Source organism: Penicillium cataractarum (genome assembly GCF_028827025.1).
Source record: "Penicillium cataractarum strain IBT 29864 chromosome Unknown utg000008l, whole genome shotgun sequence".
NCBI classification, from domain to species: domain Eukaryota; kingdom Fungi; phylum Ascomycota; class Eurotiomycetes; order Eurotiales; family Aspergillaceae; genus Penicillium; species Penicillium cataractarum.
In genome coordinates this window covers 2,544,387-2,564,672 of record NW_026622744.1, presented here as the reverse complement: position 1 = coordinate 2,564,672, position 20,286 = coordinate 2,544,387, and the positions used below count along the sequence as shown (strand labels likewise).

The following is a 20,286-nucleotide window of genomic DNA, read 5'->3' as shown; positions in this document are numbered from 1 at the left end:
ATGAACGGAATATCGAGATGAAAGCGCTCTAACAATCAGTCTTTCTAAATATTTATAGTACAGCCAGGGGCTCAAGGGTCCTTGCAGAATATATACATACCAAGATTTTGTTATCTCTTCGCTATGATCCCCGCCCCCATCGAATGACCTCGATGGGCCCCTATTTCTAAACAGCGCATGCAAGTTGAGCCAGATAAGTGGTGACTAAGAAATGGTTATACGGTAAGGCATTAAGGTTATTTTCTAGATAGTCAATTAGAATATCTTTTTTTTAAGCATTAGGCTTCAGGATACGTAATTTTGGTCTTGCTCTTCTGCTGCTTTGAGGCCTCATTACTGCAGCTCTTATAACTGATCCACCGGAAAGTGTGGATATCAACAATCCATCTGCTTCGGACCCTAAGATACCTCCTAAGAAGATTTCTTTTCCTAAACGTGGGGATAACCCATTTCCTAATGGTATTCCAACTCAGCCGGAAAGATGCGATGGGGAATTTCCATCCGAGGACTGCTTCCACGCCATGGGAAGCAGTGGTGGTTATCTGTGTTATGAGAAGGACTCCGGATGCAGTGATAACCAGGAGAGTGCCTTGAGACAGGGCTGCAGTGTGGGAGGCGACGACCCTTGCTTCATAGGTATTCATCCAACTTTCTGCGAAGGCTCTGGATTGGAATTCTATTTCTTTGAATATTCAGTAATTTTCAAGATTATGTTGGACAGACATTCATCTCGATATTCGGCATACCGAATCTAAGGTCGTTCGCGGCGGTAATTATATGTTTCTTCGAGGTTAAGAAGGCACAATTCAGTAGACTGGAAAAACTCATCAATCAAGTGGGCGTTTCTGTAATTCCAACAACTCATAACAAATATTCAGCGCCATCGTCGATTGAAGCAGTGGCTTTCCCAATGAGAGAGTCCAATGTCTAGTTTCTGTTTACTCTCCGCAATACTCCTATTCGCCGTTAATCCCTTTAGCGTCCTGGTACAATTCGACCCCCGCATTTTGTTAATGCAGTAACCCCAGCTACAGTGTTAATTTTACGCCTGACTGAGCTAACCTAGCTCAGTGATGCCCCTTAATCCCGCACTCTTAACCCCGCACTAACTGGCTATTCGGGTACAATAGCTCATTCGATATTGAATCGCCCGCGCCGGTTCCCACTAGTACATGCAGGCCCGATTGCGGAGATGTGCATTGGGCACCTGCTGCACAGACGAGCCAAATCAACCACGGTCTCTATACGATACTAGAGCTAGTTTCTGCATCATAAGGGGCTAGAAAATAGCGCTAGGCGTAATCGGAACGAATAGGGGTCTGATGTGTATGATGCGGAGTATGGAAGAGGGTCTCCGTACTGAATACCGGAGATTGAAAACCGAAGTATCATATCCCAAGCTCATGTCTAAAGCAGCAATTACTTCCTCTAGCTCGTGAATGCGCGGTGTGTTATTGGTCTATTTCCGAGAATCCGGCGCCGGAAATCTGCAAGACCGGCGCCGATGCTTCTCCACGATCGGTCTCTTCCTCTCCTGCTAGGTAACACGGGCGGCGCGGGTGTGGAAATGTGGTTTACGGGTGTGGTGCCGTCTTCGCTACTCCGCGTAATTTTCCATTGCTCTTGGCTTTGAAACCCCTGCTAGGCACAGATACTGGCCACAGTACAGATTTTAACGATGTTTGTACGGCGTGATCGAGGGGTTTGGTGGGGCCGGGTTGTACTTGGTGGTAAAACCATGTATGGAAGTATAACTTCTGATAGTTTACAGTGGCATATTAGTACACTGTGACGGGGCTGCAGTAGTGGTAATTGAGTACTACTCTCTACCAAGCATTTTGGACAGGAATGACAGTATATTCTCGGATATACTTCAGGCATACGGCCTCGATCTAAGGGTGCTAGACAGCTAGCCAGGCGCATTGCAAGTGGAATATTATCGAGCTTATATTGGGGAAGAATTCGCTTTTGGTATGACTTTTATCATGATCATAACTTTGCTCACTGCCTAGCCGAAGTTCTATCCACTGGTAGATCTTATTTCCAAATACAGGAGATAGATACATAATGGTGTATCTCGAAATTTATTTTAGTCGACAATATAGCCTGAGCTCTACATGGAGGACGGTTATCTCAAACTGGTTCAAGATGATTGTAGGATGCAAGCTAGAAGAAATGAGCAATCTTTGGCGGACGACGATACCCTACCCCCCAAGCCCAATCACTCCTCAAATAGCCCCAAGCAATAAACATCATGCCATCAAATTGAACTTTAACCCACCCAACGTCTTCCAAAGTACACCCCTCAAGCGGCTCCTCTTCCTCCTCAATCCTTTCCCCGTGATCATACGGCTCATAAACCTCCCAATCCGCCCGAATAACACGCACAAACCCATTCCTCTCATAATCACCCGCAAGAACAGAATCCAATACATCCTGCGTAACCTGAATGCAATACCTATACCGTTGCGACCCCGGATGTACCTGTCCCTGTCCTTGGACAGTACCCTGTTCCTTCTGCACGGCATCCACAGCCCACCGATTAAAATGCTCCCGAACCACCGCCGTAGATGCCCCGTTAAACATCCCCGAGTCCTCGAATACAGTCAGCGCCAGACGATCAAGGACCTCTAGGTCCGTTTCCCAATCGAACATCTCCTCAGTGCTGGCGAGTAGACGATTCATGAATTCGGTCCAGGCACTGTCACTTTCGTATGTACATCTGTAGATAACGAACCCCCAAAGTCGGTGGCCGTCGTCCCAGAGATCGTGCTCGACGTGGTCGGCATCGTGGAGATATGGGATGCGGGGATCTTGTGTCTGTGGCGGGGGAAATTGGGCAAGTGGGCGGGTATAGTTTGCCATTCGGGTTTGGAAGTAGTTGGGAGGTAAATTTGATGGTGGGAGGATGTTTTTATATTGCTTTCTGTGCCTGGCGCTGAATGGGCGCGATGTGTTGAAGGAAGTGGGTTGAATAGGGGTGAAGGGCCGGATGGCCACCCTTGCTATACTCCTAGGAGCAAGATTCATTTTGTTATGTGCGAGAATGAATTGCCGTATAGGTACTGTCATCGTTGATTTGGAACTCAAGCTTTTTTAAAGTCGATAGGGGCAGTTGGAAAACAGGTCGGCCTAGTGAGATCCTAAACCTTAAAGGGTAAGCTCTGCCCCTAGCTAATCTAGTAGCCAGATAAGCTTGCAGGAACAAGCAGATGGAGATGTCATGCAAGGTGGAAGACGGCTACATTTAGGCAATTCTGCTACAGGCGAACCTAATAAAATGAGCTCCTAACTCTCAATGGTGATTACAATTGTCTCAAGAATCATCATTGTTCAATTTTTATTCTTTAGCCGTCATCTAGACAAGACCTATCTCACCACCAAGCCAACGAAGTCTCCAATGTTACTCAACAACAATTGGAATCTTTCCTGGCACCGAAAAACATCATCACATCAGCATCAAAGAGTGCAACCAAACAACCTCGTGGATATCAAGTAACGAACGAAAAAGGTACACGGCAACAAGTCAAAAAAAGACAGGTACAGTTGAACAAAACACATCAAAGGCGCCAGCTATCCGAAAAATCAAATCAGTGATCGTCAAGCCGTGAGAACGTCAAAAATCAAGGTCTTGTGTACAATCTTGTAAACCTTGGCTGTTGCTCGGGGGAAAATTGGTAATGAAGTGTACAATGAGAAGAGAAGAGCAACAGGGCAAAAAACAACGTGCAAGGGTGTGCCCGGTCAATCTAGGTAAATACAGCACAAGGCAAAAATCAAGCTGCTCTAACGACTAACTCGTCGATAACTTATCGAGTCGCTGACACGTCGCACGCCACCGCTAATAGATCGCTCTGAGATGTTATCCATATCTCGAGCCGAGGCATTGACAACCCGCAACTTCTCACGAGGAACGGTATAAGTCATCTGCACACTACGACCCTCTGCTGCACCCTCCACATCCCAGTCATCCTCGTACTCGTCGCAAGTCTCATCATCACCAAGGTAACCCGGTGCCCCGATAAAGAGGTCATCACGTGTACCGCGAGGCATGACAATGGGTCCCTCGGACAGGCGTTTCTTCGCGTTCCAGTCCTTCGCGCCTTGTTTGCGGCGAAAGAGTTCTGCAGAAGCACTCACTGCACGACGGGGCGTGGTAGTGCCGCTGCCGATAGGTGTGGGACCAGAACCCAGGATTGTACTGCGTCGGTCGATGCCCGAGGCTAGGTAGGCTGTTTCATCGACCTCGTCGTCGCGCTGGGTGGATGGACCGCTGCGACGGGTGAGGGTTAGAGCGCGGCGGACCGTGTTGAGCATCCAGTCTGATGCTCTGGGCTTGGATCCGGGTGGGAGTTTGGAGGGGGATGATTCGGTTGGGGTAATAGGGGTGAAGGTGTCGTTTGCATCATGGAGGAGAGCTTCATTCTCGGCTTGCCGGTGGGAGAAGGTGGTTTGGGCCGTGGAGTAGGAGTCCGTTGAGATGGATTTTATCGAAGGCGCGTTCATGCCCTCTCCATCGCCGTGAGTCGATCCAGCAACGATTTGTTCGGCAGAGCGACCACCACTGCTACCCCAGCTTAATGGCCGTTCAACAAGCACGCCTCGAGCCTGGGAGACCTGTCCGGTGGGCCTAGTTGTGGCGGAGCAGAAGGAGAAGGCCGAGGAGTCAGAGAGGTTAGTGGATGTTCGGTCACTCTTTCCAGTGGGAGAGGCACGGCCGTCTGATAAAGAGCCATTATCCTTTCGTCGGCTGTAGAAGGGTCCTAGGCCAACACCAAAGATGGTGGTCCGGGGTGTTACAAACGGGGTGTCTGAAAATGGATCCTCCGTGTCCTGAGCGGCAGGCATTTTTTCCTTCGGAATTGTTGCCATCAGGCGTTCCCGGAACATTGCCTCATCCTCTTCGCGCTCGTCAATCGGGTGAATCTCGCTCGTGTTATCACTACGCCGGTACTCAGCATAACTCGACGGACGGTACGATCTTTGCTGGCTCATGGGGCGTGTTCCTTTGGTCGGACTACCGGAAGAGTCCGCTAGCAGACCAGTCCTCTCTGCAGCTCCGTCGCCATTGTCTTTCCATGATGCAGGGCGTGATATGACACTGCGATTCGCGGACCAAGGATAGGCAGGCACCGGGTCTTGCTTCTCACTCAGCTGCGAGCTCCGTATACTGCTCGCCTGATGGGGCTCATCTCGAGTCCAGAAGTGAGCCCGTTCAGCGCCGAGCGCCAACTCACGGAGTTGTGAATCTCGCTTTCGTTTTACAGTGCGCTTCCGATGGTATCTCCATACAAAGAAAGCAATGGCAAGGACAAGAAGTATTCCAAGACCTAGCCCAGCCCCGAATCCAGCTTTCTGACCGGAAGAAAGAGCGTGGGGATGAGATGATGTTGTCGGTGTAGAGCTGGCAGAAGGGTTTGAATAGGAAGTCACCCAGCTGCTTGAGGTCGTGTTGTAGAGATAGACCTGAGAGTTACGTTCTGCCACAGACGTCGCTCGTTTCGACGATGATTGTTTGGGGATAGTGTATCCTCCGGCAATCATCAACACGCCTCCCGGTAGCATGGCTACCGAGTGACCAAACAGTCCAGTTCCCTCAGCAGTTCCCACTCCTTCGGAGGATGGGACAGTCCAGGCCCATTCACCATTGCCGCCATACTCCTGCCCAATATGAAGGACCGCAAATTGAGGATCAGCAGGCGTAGAGGTGTCTCCGACCCAGCCTCCAACCACATAGGCCTTCGTCCCATCCTGCGATAGAACGGCAGCATGTCCAGATCGAGGCTCCACCGTGACAGCATCTCGCACTGCTAGCTCCGTCCTAGGCTTGGGATCCGAGGTGACGGTAACAAAACTCCAGCTTTCTTGCGGCACCGAGAAAATCGCGAGCTGGGACATATTAAGGAAGGCCTCGCGTGTATGGCCGCCAATAAGCAGGAAGTCTTGTTGGGTTTGGGTTCGCGAAGTCGTTTCTGGAAGTGGAACGACAACCATTCCTGCCTCGGGGACAGGTGGTGCGCGGTCTCCGGTAATCGCAGCATTGTACTCAGTGTCGTGATCCGAATCAGGATCCATGACAACCATGGACTGCGAATAGTTCGCCGCGGAAACCCAGGTGTCATCCGTGCTGTTTGCAAAGGGACACATTCCTCCAAACGAGTAGAATATAGTCCCAGTCGTGTTGTTGGGTACGAATGAGAAACCGGCGGCCAAATAGTTCGGTCTTGTATTTTCCTCCCCCGAGTTCACGGCGAACTGTGTCCAGGATCCATTGCCGATCGAGCTGGTGTTGTCCGGCTGGAAGCGCCACAGAGAGTCGGTTTCTGACCCATTATGACAGTTTCCGGCGTAGACTGAGATGATGCCGCGGTCGTCAATGACGGGAATAAAGGTTGAGTTCTGCTCCGTACTCTGGAATGGGGTCTCCGAGAGCAAGGTATGGTAAGTGGGGTTTTGGGAGTCGAGGTTCGTAGAGATGTTCAGCGACAGGAACTCAGTCTTTCCTTCGGTGGAGCTGCTAGGCTGCAGCAGATAGGCAAGGGAGTCATTGTGTGACGGAGAGAGGAAGATGGAGGAGGGAGTGTATGGAATAGCGGTGGTGGAATCGAGGAAGCCGAGGAGTAGCACAGTGTAGGAGAGTGGACTGCGCTTGGAGCGGCGACGGAGCTCCATCGCGCGTTTGCGAAGGTAATCTGAGACACAATCAAGGCAAGCGATGCATTCCAGGATCGGCAAGCATGGTGCCACGCGGTTGACAGAGGCAAGACTACCGGAGTGCCGCTAGGGAATTTATTGATGGGTCTTCAGGTTGTCTTTTGAAGGATTCGTGGCAGCGTAAGAGAGGAAGAAATACGAGCGATGCAATGATGGTTGAGTGCACCTAGGGCTGGCCTACAAATTACGTCCAGTGTCCTCTCCACTTGACTACAACGGAAGTAAACACACTTCAACTTCGACCAGCCACACCGTCGTAATCGCCGGTGTAAATCCGGCCAGATCGGGGCCGACACAGCCCTTGACCATCGATGGTGATTGAAAAACACCAATGAGCCTGCTGGACGGTGTGATGGCTGACGCCTAGAATGCCCCCCCTCAACAAAGAAAGTGACCGGGGCCAGACAAATAGAGCGCCGAGCACCAGATCAACATGCGATCAACGTGGTTGCGGGGGCAACGGCGGGTTGAGGTGGTGGGTGGATGGGGCCAAGGGCGGGATGAATTGCGTGTATCTGAGTGGTACTGCACCAGTGGAGTCGCAATGGATATTTACAGCCTATAGTAACGGTTACTTTGTATCTTCACAAATGGTAGACTAAAAACCTTTAATCTAAGATAAAGTAGGAGGCGCTACAATTCCAAGGCACAGTCCTTCCTTCTTGCCTCAGTGCGGGGCAGCATACTCTAATACAGTGATGATTTCATCTCGCTATGGCATCGACTAGTAAAAGACCACACATTATTATCAGTAGGGAGGGAAACCCCCAGATTGGTGACCAACATACTAAATTAATAGGTGCGCCAATTCCCTCGGCAGAAAAGTATGGATTCACGGGACATGTTTCGTGGCTGAGCCACCTAGTAGGGTTGGAACTTGTGATCAATCTCCAGCGAAATACGAGAAACATGGGTCAGCCAGCTTAGCTACCTTGATATAAAAGGAGATCGAATATCCTGTCAACTTTGATCTTTCACATCATCGCCAATACAACATGGGTTCCACCATATTGTTACAAACCCCTATTGAATATGCAGTCACCGGTGGCTACTGGAACAGCGAATATCAAGTCAACTTGAACGGCAGTACCCTATACCATGTGGTAAATGAAAGCCCCACGCCAGACAAACCAAATATCACCTTCTTCGCCGGAAGCAGCACGGATGGTCCAATCGTGGGGTCTGGCGTATCCATCCCCTTCTCATCCGATATTCAAATCACCCTGGGAGATCCCGGCCTTCCCAAAACAGTGACCTCGACCAAGCTCAGCAAGAAAGGGTTTATCTCGACGCGCTATGTCTTTGAGTTGGAAATTGATTACCAGATGCGGACCTTCGCTTGGAAGGACACTAGCCTCAACGAGAGTTTCGGGCCAGCTGGAAGCCATAAACTAGTAGACGAAGCGAACGAGATCGTGGCGGTATTCTCGCCTGGTGGTGGCAGGGTGAAGAAGGATGGGGCCTTGAATGTCCATGTTGATTTGGGAGAGACCTTTATTTTGATGGCGCTTCTCACTGCTCTTGTTTTGCGAGAGAAAGTAAGGCGGTCGGCTGGAGGCCTCGCTGATAATTCCGGCATGCCATCTACCTACGTACCAGGCTAATTTAATGAGATTCGGGTATAATATCTTTTAAGAAGTCTGACCACAAGTAGTTTGAGACAGTATAAGTACATCGCCAGAAGCGAGCAGCATGGCGTGTTTCCCAACAGCCTGGAAACTAGGATGATGGCACCGTCCAGATCACAATCAATAGATCTGTAGGCGATCGCAGAAATGAAATACAAGTCATTTTTGTTACGACCCTCTCAGGCACAGCCCTCGCAGGGGCTGCATACCTAAGTGGTCTATATGAAATATCCAACCCGCCAGACTTTGGAAAGCTTATTCATAATCATTGCTCATGCATTTCATTCAACAATTTTGTCTCTAGTCCATGCGGACTTTTGGATATATAAACACCGAGAATACAGCTCCCCAACACACAGGAACAGTAAAGGAGCCAGCAGGCAGCACAACACACAACCAGGATATACTATCTATCAAGATGTTTCATGGCCACATGATACATCATTTGCCTTTCTGCCTCATCTCACTTTAAAAAAACCAACATACTGTAAAATCACTTATGCACCGTTAGGAGCGGTAGCAGGCTTCGTGGGCAGAGTGGTGGACAGAGGCGGGAGAAGGTTCTTGGCACTCTCACGGGCATACTGAGCCATCAGGGCATCCATGATGACCAGCGCAGACATGGCCTCAACGATAGGCACGGCACGGGGCACGACGCAGGGGTCGTGGCGGCCCTTAGCCTCGAGGATACCCTCCTCCAGACCGTAGGTAGCAGTGTTCTGGGCCTGGCCGATAGTCGCAGGGGGCTTGAAGGCGATGCGGAAGTAGATGGAGGCACCGTTGGAGATACCACCCTGGATACCACCGGAGTTGTTGGTCTTGGTGGTGAGGCGCTGATCCTCGGAGACGACGAAGGGGTCGTTGTGGATGGAGCCGGGCACCTCACAACCGCCGAAGCCAGAGCCAATCTCGAAGCCCTTGGTGGCGGGGATGCTCAGCATCGCGTGCGCCAGCTTAGCCTCCAGCTTATCGAAGCAAGGCTCGCCCAGACCGACGGGCACGTTGCGGATCACGCAGGTCACGGTACCACCGATGCTGTCCTGCGCATCGCGGAACTGCTCAATAACCTTGGTCATGCGGGCAGAGGCCTCGGTCTCGGGGCAGCGGACGGGGGCGAAGCTGTCTACCGTCGTGCGGTCGATGTTCTCGAGGAGTTTCAGGTACTCAGGGTTGGTAGAGGCGGTGGGGTGTTCGGGGGTTGGGGGAAAGAGGTGCTCGTTGCCAACGGAGGAGACGAAGGCGACGATCTCGACATTGTGCGAAAGCTTGAGGTACTTCTCTGCGATAGCGCCGGCGGCGACACGACCTGAAGGGGTAATTGTTAGTAGTGTGTCTATATTTCCTTTTTCAGAGAAAGTGTGACTCACCAATGGTCTCACGGGCACTGCTACGGCCACCGCCACTGCTGGCCTTGACGCCGTACTTCTCGAGGTAGGTGAAATCGGCATGGCTAGGGCGGGGGTACAGGTCCATTGTGCTGCCACCGTAGTCCTTGGGGCGCTGGTCCTCATTGCGGACAATCATGCCAATTGGTGTGCCCAGGGTGACACCGAACTCAGTACCTGACTGGATCTCGACTCGGTCCTTCTCGTTGCGCGGGGTTGTGAGGGCACTCTGGCCGGGACGGCGGCGAGTCATCTGGGGCTGGATATCTTCCTCGGTGAGTTGCATGCCGGGAGGCACACCGTCGACGATACAGCCGACCGAGCGGCAGTGAGACTCGCCATAGCTGGAATGGAAGTGGTGAGCAGTTGGCGCTGGGTTGCTATATGGAGGGGCAAACTTACGTGGTGACTCGGAAATGTTCACCCCACGTCGACATTTTGGCGGGGAATAATCAAACGGTTCAGACTCGACCGGTAGAGTATATGCGGGGAAAATAGGAATGAGTAAAGTTGCCTCAAGATCAGTTGGCAACAGCAGATCAAACAATATATGACCAATGGGACAGGGATGATGCGACACAAAAAAAAGTAAGAGACCCGACGCCGCCGAAAATCGACTCATCGATAGTTTCCTATCTTGGACTAGCGTCACCGACTATCGGCCGCGCTCTTTGCGATATTCCTAATGATGCCAAACTCCCCTTGCTCCTCTCCAAATGCTCGTCCGACGATGTCTTGCCTCGTCGCTGCGCGGTAGCGTCAGGCACGTCCGCTATAATTCGTCATATTCACTCGACCATTTCTCAGAGCTTGCCTGTCGCCCATCATCTCAGCACCAAATCTATCAGTCGCTTTCGACCGACCCTTACGTCAACCTCTCAATTGAGCACTTCCTCCTAGAAAATGCACCGGTCGACTCGAGCATCCTATTCCTCTACATAAACCGACCATGTGTGGTAATCGGTCGGAACCAGAACCCGTGGCTGGAGACAGATCTGCGAGCACTCTACAATGACCGTCGGCCGGGCGCGGGTCAGGACGATGCTGCTGTTTATGTCCGGCGGAGGTCGGGAGGTGGAGCTGTGTTCCACGATGAGGGAAACCTCAATTACAGTGTGATCTCGCCGCGCACCACTTTTACTCGCGATAAGCATGCAGAGATGGTGGTTCGGGCGCTGCACCGTATTGGCGCAGTGAACACGAGTGTCAATACCCGACATGATATTGTTATGACCCCTCCCGAGACGCACGAGGACAGCGATGAGCCACCTTTCCGAAAGGTATCCGGGTCGGCCTTCAAGCTGACCCGCCATCGAGCATTGCATCACGGCACGTGCTTGCTGGATTCACCCAATATTCACGACTTGGGTCGTTTCCTACGCTCTCCCGCGCGAGGGCATATACAGGCGAAAGGCGTCGAGAGTGTTCGGTCGCCTGTGGGAAATGTATCGAGTGCGCTGGCGGACTCGTTCTTTTCTATGCAGTCAGTGATGGACAATGTGGTTGAGGAGTTTGCCCGGATGTATGGCGTCCACGCTGACGTTGTCCGCCGGGCACGACGCGCACTTGCCGGCGAGCCTGAGATCTTTGCCGGTGACAGCTGGGTCATGGCAACCGTGGGCGATGCTCAAGGAGAACGGGAGCCGGAGATTGGTAAAGGAATCGCGGAGTTGCGGGTGAGTTGTACTGAATTGTGGTACTTGATACGGATTACTGACAGGATGGCAGTCGTTGGAGTGGAAGTATACTCAAACGCCGCAATTCACCTTTTCCACATATCCCACCGAGGATGATCCTCGTGAGCGTGCATCATTGCCAGCAACTCTTCCCCCTTCGGTGAGTCCTCATCAAGTAATCCAGCGACTCATTTTTGCATTGCTAATAGCAGTTAGACACGCGTGTTCCTCCGTCTAAAGCACGGGGCTATCATAGAAAGCAACGTCTCCATCTCTTCGGATGCTTCGGTTGCTGCTGACCAGGCCACCCGTGTGCATGAGGTCTTGAACGGTCAGAAGCTACATGAAATCACCGCCGAGCGCTGGACAGAGATGCTCCGTCAAGGTTTGACGGGGACCGATGGTGCAGATGATGCGCTTGTGCAGGAGCTGGCAGATTACCTGGGTGATCTGCTAGGAGGGCAATGACACCGCAGTGTGACACTTGTATTATATTAGCTGGCTATCCAGCTACTGTACATTATTGGATCAAACCCATACGCCTACCTAATGGCGGCTTCACATCCAGCCATATATTTACGACTCCATTCTTCCATAAACCTAAGCGAGGTATTCAGATAGCTTTCAAATCAGTTCAATGTATACATTGTACTGGAGGTATCCAACCGCAGACCACTACCGCTCCTCAGTGCGAGGAGACTGGATCCAGCCAGCTATTCCAGATCTGACTGACAGCATCTTAGACCGTACACATCTATCACCATAGCCATACAAATAATCAATGATAGCACCCTATGTCTCCCTGAATATCTTGTACCTGCATCTCGGTCGTTATTTCGATTGGTGGAGCAGAGATTTTCCGCTTATCACGAGGTGCCCAGTCTTGGATGCTGGCCTTTAAGGGAGAGCAATGCCTCACTGCTGGAATGCTCAAGAAGATAGTGACTGTCATCTATGGTCTGACTTTGACAAGTCTCACAGTCTAGGTCTCGGCTTACTGTCAATATTATCAATCCACTCTATTTATCGCAATATCACAGAATCATTGGGCTGAGTTGAATAAGAGTGGTGTTGCAAAAGATATAGAACCCCAATTGTACTCGATATAGATCGTCCACGTCCTCCGTATGAGAAATCCTACCATTGATTTCGAGGGTTCACACCAAGCCATCCTGTGTTAGTACTTGAGTACTTGCTTATCTTCTTCTCATCCAAATATTTTCAGTGTTCAACACCATCTGACTGCCAAGACAGGCTAAAAGTCCTTCCCCGCATGGTGGTGTGTATACCCTATCAAGCAAGGATATTCCACTGACCGGCTAATTCCACGTATTCAGCCACCATTCACTCATGTTTGCCGAGCATTGACTATTCCAGGTCACTGTCGTATCAGAAATCTCATCCCACCCATCCCCATGGGGTGGTGATCTGCCCGTCACACCCTGAACTTTAACCTTAGGACCCCCACATCCCCCGACCTCCCCACCCGTCCAAAGCTGGGGGTACATACTACACAAAGCACATGGCCAAGAAAGTTCTCGCTTTGGCCATGTCTGACCATGTGGTGACAAAGGTCTCTTGGCTATTCAACACCGGCTCGGATTCGTGGAGGTATTCCCCCTCCTTTTCCTCGCCTTGACTGCGTTCTCTTCCCGTTCCTTATAGGCTGAACAAGAGAGCCAAGAAGCAAGCTGGCGCGGATGACACCTTCTGTGGAAAGCGTCGCAGTCTGAGCTTGAGGTATATCAGTAGCCGACGGTAATCGAGCTTTTCAAGTTGGTTACCGCGGACCGACTTAAATCATCGCCTTTGGCCCACATTTGCACATAGCTGGCCTATATTTCATACATTCTTCTTCTTTTGGTCTTGCAGAGGGCTGCACTGTCAACATGTCGTGGCTGCTTCAAAAGATCGTCCACAATGAGGCGATGAGGACTGATCCTAAAGAGATTTACGGATGGAGAGTCTATGCGCTGGCTTGCTCGGTGAGTACTTTTGAGTAGATTGGCCATTTTGTTTGGAGCTGATAGATAAACAGGCATGCTTCGGTGGAATGCTTTTCGGTATGGACTCCGGCATCATTGGCGGAGTTCTCACCATGGATCCCTTCAAAGCGTAAGCCTGTCATCTTTCGATCTTTCTTCTCTACCGTGCCCCCCATTGGCTACGATGTATGCTAATCTACTTGTCTATTATAGCAAATACGGCTTAACGGGTCTGAGCAAGACTGCACAGGCCAACCTGTCTGCCAACATTGTCTCCACACTTCAGGCAGGTTGTTTCTTCGGAGCACTAATAGCATCTCCTGCGGCGGATCGGTGGGGAAGAAGGTACGCCCTGCTTGGTGCAGCGGCCCTTGGAATTCTGGGTGTCGTTATGCAAACAGCGGCTAGTGGTCATCTTGAGGCCATGTATATCGGACGGTAAGGTTATGTGACGCTTCCGGGTCTCTGGCCTTAAGAGAATTTCGTTTATACTAACGACAATCTAAAAGTCTCGTCACTGGCTTCGGCGTTGGCTCTGCCTCAATGATCAACCCCCTCTACGTCTCCGAAAACGCACCACGCGCTATCCGTGGTGGTCTGACAGGCCTATACCAACTCTTCATCACAATGGGAATTATGCTCGCTTTCTGGATCAACTACGGCTGTCTGTTGCATCTGGATGGCTCGGCTATGTACCTTGTTCCTCTGGCAATGCAAGCCTTGCCTGCAGTCCTCCTATTGTGCGGAATGCTCTTCTGCAATGAGTCGCCTCGCTGGTTGGCCAAGCAAGACCGGTGGGAAGAGGCGCGCGCGACTTTGTCAAAAGTCCGAGCCCTTCCTCCTGACCACCCGTACGTGGAAGAAGAGTTCCAGGCTATTGCGGCCCAGTTGGAACAGGAGCGTGCGCTGATCGGTGGCTCCGGTTTCTGGGATCTGATGAAGGAGATGTGGTTGATTGCGGGTAACCGCAACCGTGCTATGATTTCGATCTTCTTGATGGTTTGCCAGCAGATGACTGGTACCAATGCTATCAACTACTATTCTCCTCAGATCTGTAAGTTTTGACTCGCTTTTGAACGGTATCCGGGTTCACACTGACATCATATAGTTAAAAACGTGAGCCTACTTTCTCCTTCAATATTTGGTTGAAGTATAACATGTAACCACGAGAATGACTAACAAATATTGTCCTTCTAGTTGGGTATCGTAGGTAACGCAACCAACCTATTCGCAACCGGCGTCTACGGTATCGTGAAAATGGTCAGCTGCGGCGTTTTCCTCGTCTTCGTTGCTGACTCCCTCGGTCGTCGCCGCTCGCTTCTCTGGACATCCATCGCTCAGGGTATGGCAATGCTGTACATCGGTCTATACGTTCGCATTGCCCCTCCAGTTGAGGGAGCTCCAGTCATTCCGGCCGGCTACGTCGCCTTAGTTTGCATTTTCCTATTTGCATCTTTCTTCCAGTTCGGCTGGGGTCCTGTCTGTTGGATCTATGTCTCTGAGATCCCGAGTGCTCGACTCCGATCTCTTAATGTGGCTTTTGGTGCGGCGACCCAATGGCTGTTTAACTTTGTCGTTGCTCGGGCTGTGCCAGTCATGTTGACCACTGTCGGTGCGAATGGTTATGGGTAAGTTTTACCTATCACGCCGAACACTTTTCTTATTTCGCATCGTGGTTGCTAACTTGATAAATTCTAACCCGCAGTACTTACATCATCTTTGCATGCTTCTGTTTCTCCATGTTCTTTTTTGTGTGGTTCTTTATCCCAGAGACTAAGGGTGAGTTTGGCACTATGTCGAAGAAATCATATTTATCACTGACAAATTTTCCATAGGACTGTCACTGGAGAAGATGGATGATCTCTTCGGAGTCACTGAGTTGATCCAGCAAAAGGCAGCTGATCCCGAGCATGGGATTGTCACTGCGGATGCGGACAAAATCGCTGGCTCTCATGTCGAGCACGCGGAACCTGGTACGAAAAGATAAGAGCCGTGAGTTGACAGCCAAATGACAGAGTTGAAAGGGTGGAACAAGTGATGTTAAGATTGTAATCGAGAGAATCTAGCCCTAATCTTGATTTGATTATTGGTTTATTATTCCTCATAGACCTAATGGGTTGCGTAGCATAAGGCATATACCAGGATCATCATGAGAGTTGGTCAGAATTGTAGTCAATATTGATTCCCAGAATCAAATGGGTGTATTCACATAGCTCATATCGTCAAATCATGTACATCATAACCACTGAGCCTAATATGCAGGGCGGCTTCAAAAATGGCAAGGAAAAAGGAACAAGAACTCGCCGCCGCTATGAATGTAAACTCGCTGGATCAACCTCCTCCAGATAAAACCGAAAGTAAAAGCAGAATAGCTCAGCTTAGTAAAAATGCAAAGAACAAATAGATAGGGGAAAAGGGCAAGACAGCAATCTGTTGCAGAGGGGTAAAATGAACGCAAGTGCATCAAAAAATAAGCTGGTAAAGGGGACGACTAGAATCATTTGACAACACGGCCTAGGAATCTTCGTCCCGTTAGCCCTTGCTGTGTCTGACTGCGAGTAACGCGCCGAGAAGCAGGGCGATCTTCCAGACTCAGACCACTGATCCCTGGACCAAGCTCGTTCCTTCGAGGAGAAAAAGCTGAGCCAAACTCGGAGCTGGGAGGCCGGCCGTACCGAATGTTACGGGTAGTGGCATCGGTCATTGTGGTGGTGGTAGTGGCCACGGTTTCAGTGTCTGAGTCTTGATCGTAGTCCGATGGTGGATCGTTCACTTGTAGATCACTCATCGTGAAGCTGTGAGGATTCTTGCGCGCTGTCTGGTACCGATTGTGGCTCTGAGATGAAGCAATTCGGTAATTGGGAGCAGGTGGTAGGGCTGATGACAGCCCCGAAGAAAAGCTAGAGCTGCCAGTGGTCGTTGAGAAGGAAAGGGAGGGAGCTTCTGAGTGCGAAGCGACGGATGGGGCTGGAGGAGGGCTGCCGAATGTGGAATGAGTGGGAGACCAAGGAAGAGCTTGTTGAACTGGGGACGATAAATGTGGCGATGCTGGCTGCGGCGAAACGGGCTGCGGAGACACTGGGCTGTGTGCCTTGGATTGTTCGGGATCCGCGGGAGCTGATGCCCCTTTGTATGAAGTTAATAACCCGAGCCCCTCCTGAACAGCCATGAAGACAAGAAGCAATTTGCCATATCGGTCAAAGTATTCCCGTTCATAAGATGCTTGCGGCAAATGAGCCCCAAGATGAACGGCAGCTGCGAGCTCAGTGACGTAGACCAAGATCTCCATGCCATTCCAGTGCACCAGAGGTCTTTTCACTGCTTCCAGGAGAGCAAAGCCAGCAATAAGACTGGCACTTCCCAAAGCACAGGCTTCAATATAGTTTCCGGGAATCGAAAGCTGGTGATTCTGAGAGAATGTCCAGGCAGTCATAGATCCCAATAACAGAGCGAGTCGAAGGTATTGGAATACAATTTGACTTGAAGGGGGAGAGTAGGATTTCTGATTGGGCGGTGGTTGCTCCCAGTCCCTCTTGGGACTATCAGGGTCAATGTCGAATGCGCGCTCAAACAATGTTTCTAGGCCAGTAGAAGTATTGAGATCGCTCGTCGGAAAGAATGATGGGGGCCGAAACACCGGTTCCGGGCTCGAAGCCTTCAGTTGCCATTGGTTTTGAGAGTTAGGTAGACCTCTGTGAAATGGGTTAGGTTGAACAACCTGCTCAATGGGCTTTACTGATGGCTGATTGCGGAGATTCCAAGCCGGCGGCTTCGGAGCAGGTGGAAGGCTGCCAGTGAAAGGGGAAGGGCCATCAAAAGTAGAGGGCCGTTCCTGTCGGTGGACGCTCACTTTCGGCTGGAGAACAGGTTGAGCGGCTGATGGTGTCCATTCCATTTCGTCCACTTCCGGGGGAGGAGTAGGGAAACCTGGCGGTGGTCTCGCCGAGGGCAAACGAGGAGCCAGCTTATCCAACGGAAACCGCTGATCGAGTAGGCCACCGGCAGGCCTGGGTGTGACAGTCTCTCTTGAAGGACTGGAGCCGGAAACAGGAGATGCTCCACCGCTTCGTAGAGGCTTCTCCCAGGAGTTATCAGACCAATCTACCAAAGGCTGGGTGTTGTAGTCAACGACGCGGCGTGAAATCACAACTGACAACAGCGTGAAAGCAATCATGAATATATGCAATGCTGGGGGAAGGCTGGGTCCAAGGGCGCTTGCAGATGGGTCCTTGAGCAGTTCCCAGAAAACGCAACGAGCCACGAGAGTGATAAGCTGCGCCTGGTAATATTCAGCAAACCCAGCGAATCTGCCAGTTCGACCCTCTACCTTCATGCGCAGCTTCGGATTCCACCATATGGAGAGAAGCCCTGCGATGAGCGCGAATCCTGCAGTTGAGGCCAGATCGAACGAGCATTCACTGGGAAGGCGACCAATCTGCGCTGTCTGGCTCACACAGGAGAACATTGAGACCGGAGTATCCGAAGACATGTCAGGATCAAAAGATGGACCAGGACTGGTCAAAACGCTCGTAACATCCCATGCAAGCTGACCACCAACGCTCGTCCAGTAACCAAACGCGCCGGCGTAAACAAGCAAGCTCTGCCAGCTGCGATCCCTGGCCTGTCGTAGAGTCTTGCTGGCTCGACTGCGGTCCATCATGCGACGAAGGTGATCGGCCTTGGCTTCGTAGCCTTTCTTACGGATTTCTTCCAGGACCCGGGGCCCGCAGGCATCGCAAACTTGTGGGTATCTTTCCTCGAGGCCTTCCTTGAACTGCGCGTAGCCGCGCTCATACTCGGCATCCGTCGGATCGTCAGAGGGCGGAAAATATGCAGCAAGCGATGATCTGAACAAATGTTGGTTTCGAATGCATTTCGAACAGAATGAATTGGATCCTGCAAAGTCGGTGGATTCGAGGGCTGGACTCGAGGCATCAGGGCCCTGGTTCAAACGATTCGTGTCCTCGGCTGGAGGGTCTGTGATGTCTCCATTCTAAACGAAAAATGACATTAGTATCGCCTTGTAGTGCTGGCGTATTTCTCGCGATGCGCACCTGATCCAAATAGTTATCGGCCTCGCAGTGTTCACAGTGGAATTTGCGAACCTGCCCACGAACGGGCTGAGAAGCGCGCCGACCGCAGTAGAAGCAGGTCAGACGTTTTGAAAACAGCGCCATGACATGTTAAATCGCGGTGGATCGCCAAGGAAAAACAGCAGACGCGGATTGTTGTTTGGTAGCAAGGGAGAGGAGAGTGGAAACTTGAAAATAAACCCAAGAATCCCCGGGTTGCGCTAGTTGCGGCTGCACAGACCACTTGGAGCACGTGTTGCGCGGACGCGACAGCTTCAATTTTGCCCGAATGGAAAGGAAACTACCCTCCATGAAGAATCGGGGCGGTGAAACCCTCTTTCCTGTTCGCTGCCTTCTGCCTTGGCTTCTGCCTGGTTGAATCATGTCTCTTTCGCCATAGCAACGCTTACCTTCCCTATCCTCCCTCAAGCACGCAGCCGCAGTGACATCATGGCTTCGAATCTGCAGCCCCTCTGGGACCTTGCCTTGAAGATACTCGGCCTTACAGGCGCAATTGGATTTCTCATCATTCTCGTGTGTCAAAGTTTATGGCTCGAATAATGAACCCTCTGCAGAACTAACCATTAGCTATTCTAGGTCATCCTAGTATCGCTGGTGATTTCTCAAAATGCCACGCTTCCCAAAGTCCGTCGAAGGGGCACCCCAGTCCACCTCCTTGTCATGCTAGGTAGCGGTGGTCACACGGCTGAGATGCTGGCAATTCTGGAGAACCAGTTTGACTATTCCGTCTACACCTACCGCACCTACGTCGTGAGCTCTGGGGATGAGCTTAGCGCCAAAAAGGCCGTTGAGTTTGAGGACACAATTGCGCAACAAAACGGCAACGAAAAAGCGGTCGATAATTACACGGTTGTCATGATTCCACGGGCACGACGGGTGCATCAATCATACCTGACGGCGCCGTTCTCAACTCTCCACTGCTTCTGGGCCTGTCTTCTTGTTCTACTAGGACGACACCCGGATCAACGTCCCCTCCCCGCGCAGTACCCTTCTAATCACCCCGACATTATCCTCACCAATGGTCCAGCCGTAGCTGTGTGCATGATACTGGCAGCGAAGACCATCCGGTTCTTCATTTATTGTCTCCGCTGGGCATCCGGCAAGGGCTCCAAGCCCGAGATATCAAGACTTCGAACCATATACGTGGAATCGTGGGCTCGAGTTCGCACACTGAGCGTCTCTGGTCGGATTCTTCTTCCTATAGCGGACAAATTCCTCGTTCAATGGCAGCCTCTGGCGGGACGGCGGGCTTGGTGGGGTATGAAGGAAACAGAATACTGTGGCTGGGTTGTCCTTTGAACTGTCCCATCATGTGTTGAATTATTCGCTACGATGTCTATGCAAAACATACGATTTACCAGGACTCGAAATCCAGTTAGCTTTTTACCCCACAAAGAATAGACATAAACTGGAAGATTTACTTGATTCTCGGCGTTCTGGCCGAAGCGCGGTGCTTTTCCCTCCACATACCGATGTGGGGACTACAGACCCGTTGGATCTGGGGGGATACCGGTTAGCAAAGATAACGTACATAAGTACGGCAAGGTATAACTATTCTTCAAGAGAATCAGTTCCAAAAAGAGTGGAGGGGCATTATCAGCATCGGAATAATCCCGTCTCAATCCCCACCGTGCCTGATAAATCCACCGCACCTCGGATGATTGCCATCGCATCGCATAACTAGCCCCGCATCCCCCCTCACAGAAGCGACCCGTCAAATAATTGCCAGACGACCTGATAAGATACAATTTCGCATTTTGTCGACTTTTGCTCAAGCGGCAGCTTTCGAAAACGAACCCCTTCAA

The 20,286-nt window shown here is 51.1% G+C and overlaps 8 protein-coding genes across 8 annotated transcripts; 4 read left to right on the top strand and 4 right to left on the bottom strand.

Annotated features, from left to right (window-relative positions):
- Positions 1–2,166: 2,166 nt before the first annotated feature.
- Positions 2,167–2,865, bottom strand: N7496_010077 (uncharacterized protein; the record flags this gene model as incomplete). The annotated part of the gene is made up of 1 exon (XM_056702990.1): positions 2,167–2,865. One exon carries the CDS (start codon positions 2,863–2,865, stop codon positions 2,167–2,169), a length of 699 nt encoding a protein of 232 aa, XP_056551990.1.
- A 921-nt stretch (positions 2,866–3,786) lies between these two features.
- N7496_010076 (uncharacterized protein) lies at positions 3,787–6,672 on the bottom strand (the record flags this gene model as incomplete). Its single annotated transcript, XM_056702989.1, has 1 exon — positions 3,787–6,672. The coding sequence occupies one exon, from the start codon at positions 6,670–6,672 to the stop codon at positions 3,787–3,789; it is 2,886 nt and encodes a 961-aa protein (XP_056551989.1).
- A 1,037-nt stretch (positions 6,673–7,709) lies between these two features.
- Positions 7,710–8,318, top strand: N7496_010075 (uncharacterized protein; the record flags this gene model as incomplete). The annotated part of the gene is made up of 1 exon (XM_056702988.1): positions 7,710–8,318. The coding sequence occupies one exon, from the start codon at positions 7,710–7,712 to the stop codon at positions 8,316–8,318; it is 609 nt and encodes a 202-aa protein (XP_056551988.1).
- Positions 8,319–8,839: 521 nt separating this feature from the next.
- N7496_010074 (bifunctional chorismate synthase/riboflavin reductase [NAD(P)H] ARO2) lies at positions 8,840–10,164 on the bottom strand (the record flags this gene model as incomplete). Its single annotated transcript, XM_056702987.1, has 3 exons — positions 8,840–9,648; positions 9,710–10,071; positions 10,130–10,164. 3 exons carry the CDS (start codon positions 10,162–10,164, stop codon positions 8,840–8,842), a joined length of 1,206 nt encoding a protein of 401 aa, XP_056551987.1.
- Positions 10,165–10,443: 279 nt separating this feature from the next.
- N7496_010073 (putative lipoate--protein ligase) lies at positions 10,444–11,871 on the top strand (the record flags this gene model as incomplete). The annotated part of the gene is made up of 3 exons (XM_056702986.1): positions 10,444–11,403; positions 11,456–11,563; positions 11,620–11,871. 3 exons carry the CDS (start codon positions 10,444–10,446, stop codon positions 11,869–11,871), a joined length of 1,320 nt encoding a protein of 439 aa, XP_056551986.1.
- Positions 11,872–13,292: 1,421 nt separating this feature from the next.
- Positions 13,293–15,360, top strand: N7496_010072 (sugar porter family MFS transporter; the record flags this gene model as incomplete). The annotated part of the gene is made up of 8 exons (XM_056702985.1): positions 13,293–13,388; positions 13,442–13,518; positions 13,602–13,826; positions 13,898–14,442; positions 14,497–14,504; positions 14,586–15,016; positions 15,094–15,167; positions 15,224–15,360. Coding segments are annotated over 8 exons (1,593 nt in total), but the record flags the coding sequence as incomplete, so codon positions are not given.
- Positions 15,361–15,885: 525 nt separating this feature from the next.
- On the bottom strand, positions 15,886–18,565 carry N7496_010071 (uncharacterized protein; the record flags this gene model as incomplete). Its single annotated transcript, XM_056702984.1, has 2 exons — positions 15,886–18,381; positions 18,443–18,565. The coding sequence occupies 2 exons, from the start codon at positions 18,563–18,565 to the stop codon at positions 15,886–15,888; spliced, it is 2,619 nt and encodes an 872-aa protein (XP_056551984.1).
- A 345-nt stretch (positions 18,566–18,910) lies between these two features.
- N7496_010070 (glycosyltransferase family protein) lies at positions 18,911–19,780 on the top strand (the record flags this gene model as incomplete). The annotated part of the gene is made up of 2 exons (XM_056702983.1): positions 18,911–18,994; positions 19,058–19,780. 2 exons carry the CDS (start codon positions 18,911–18,913, stop codon positions 19,778–19,780), a joined length of 807 nt encoding a protein of 268 aa, XP_056551983.1.
- Between the last annotated feature and the right edge of the window lie 506 nt (positions 19,781–20,286).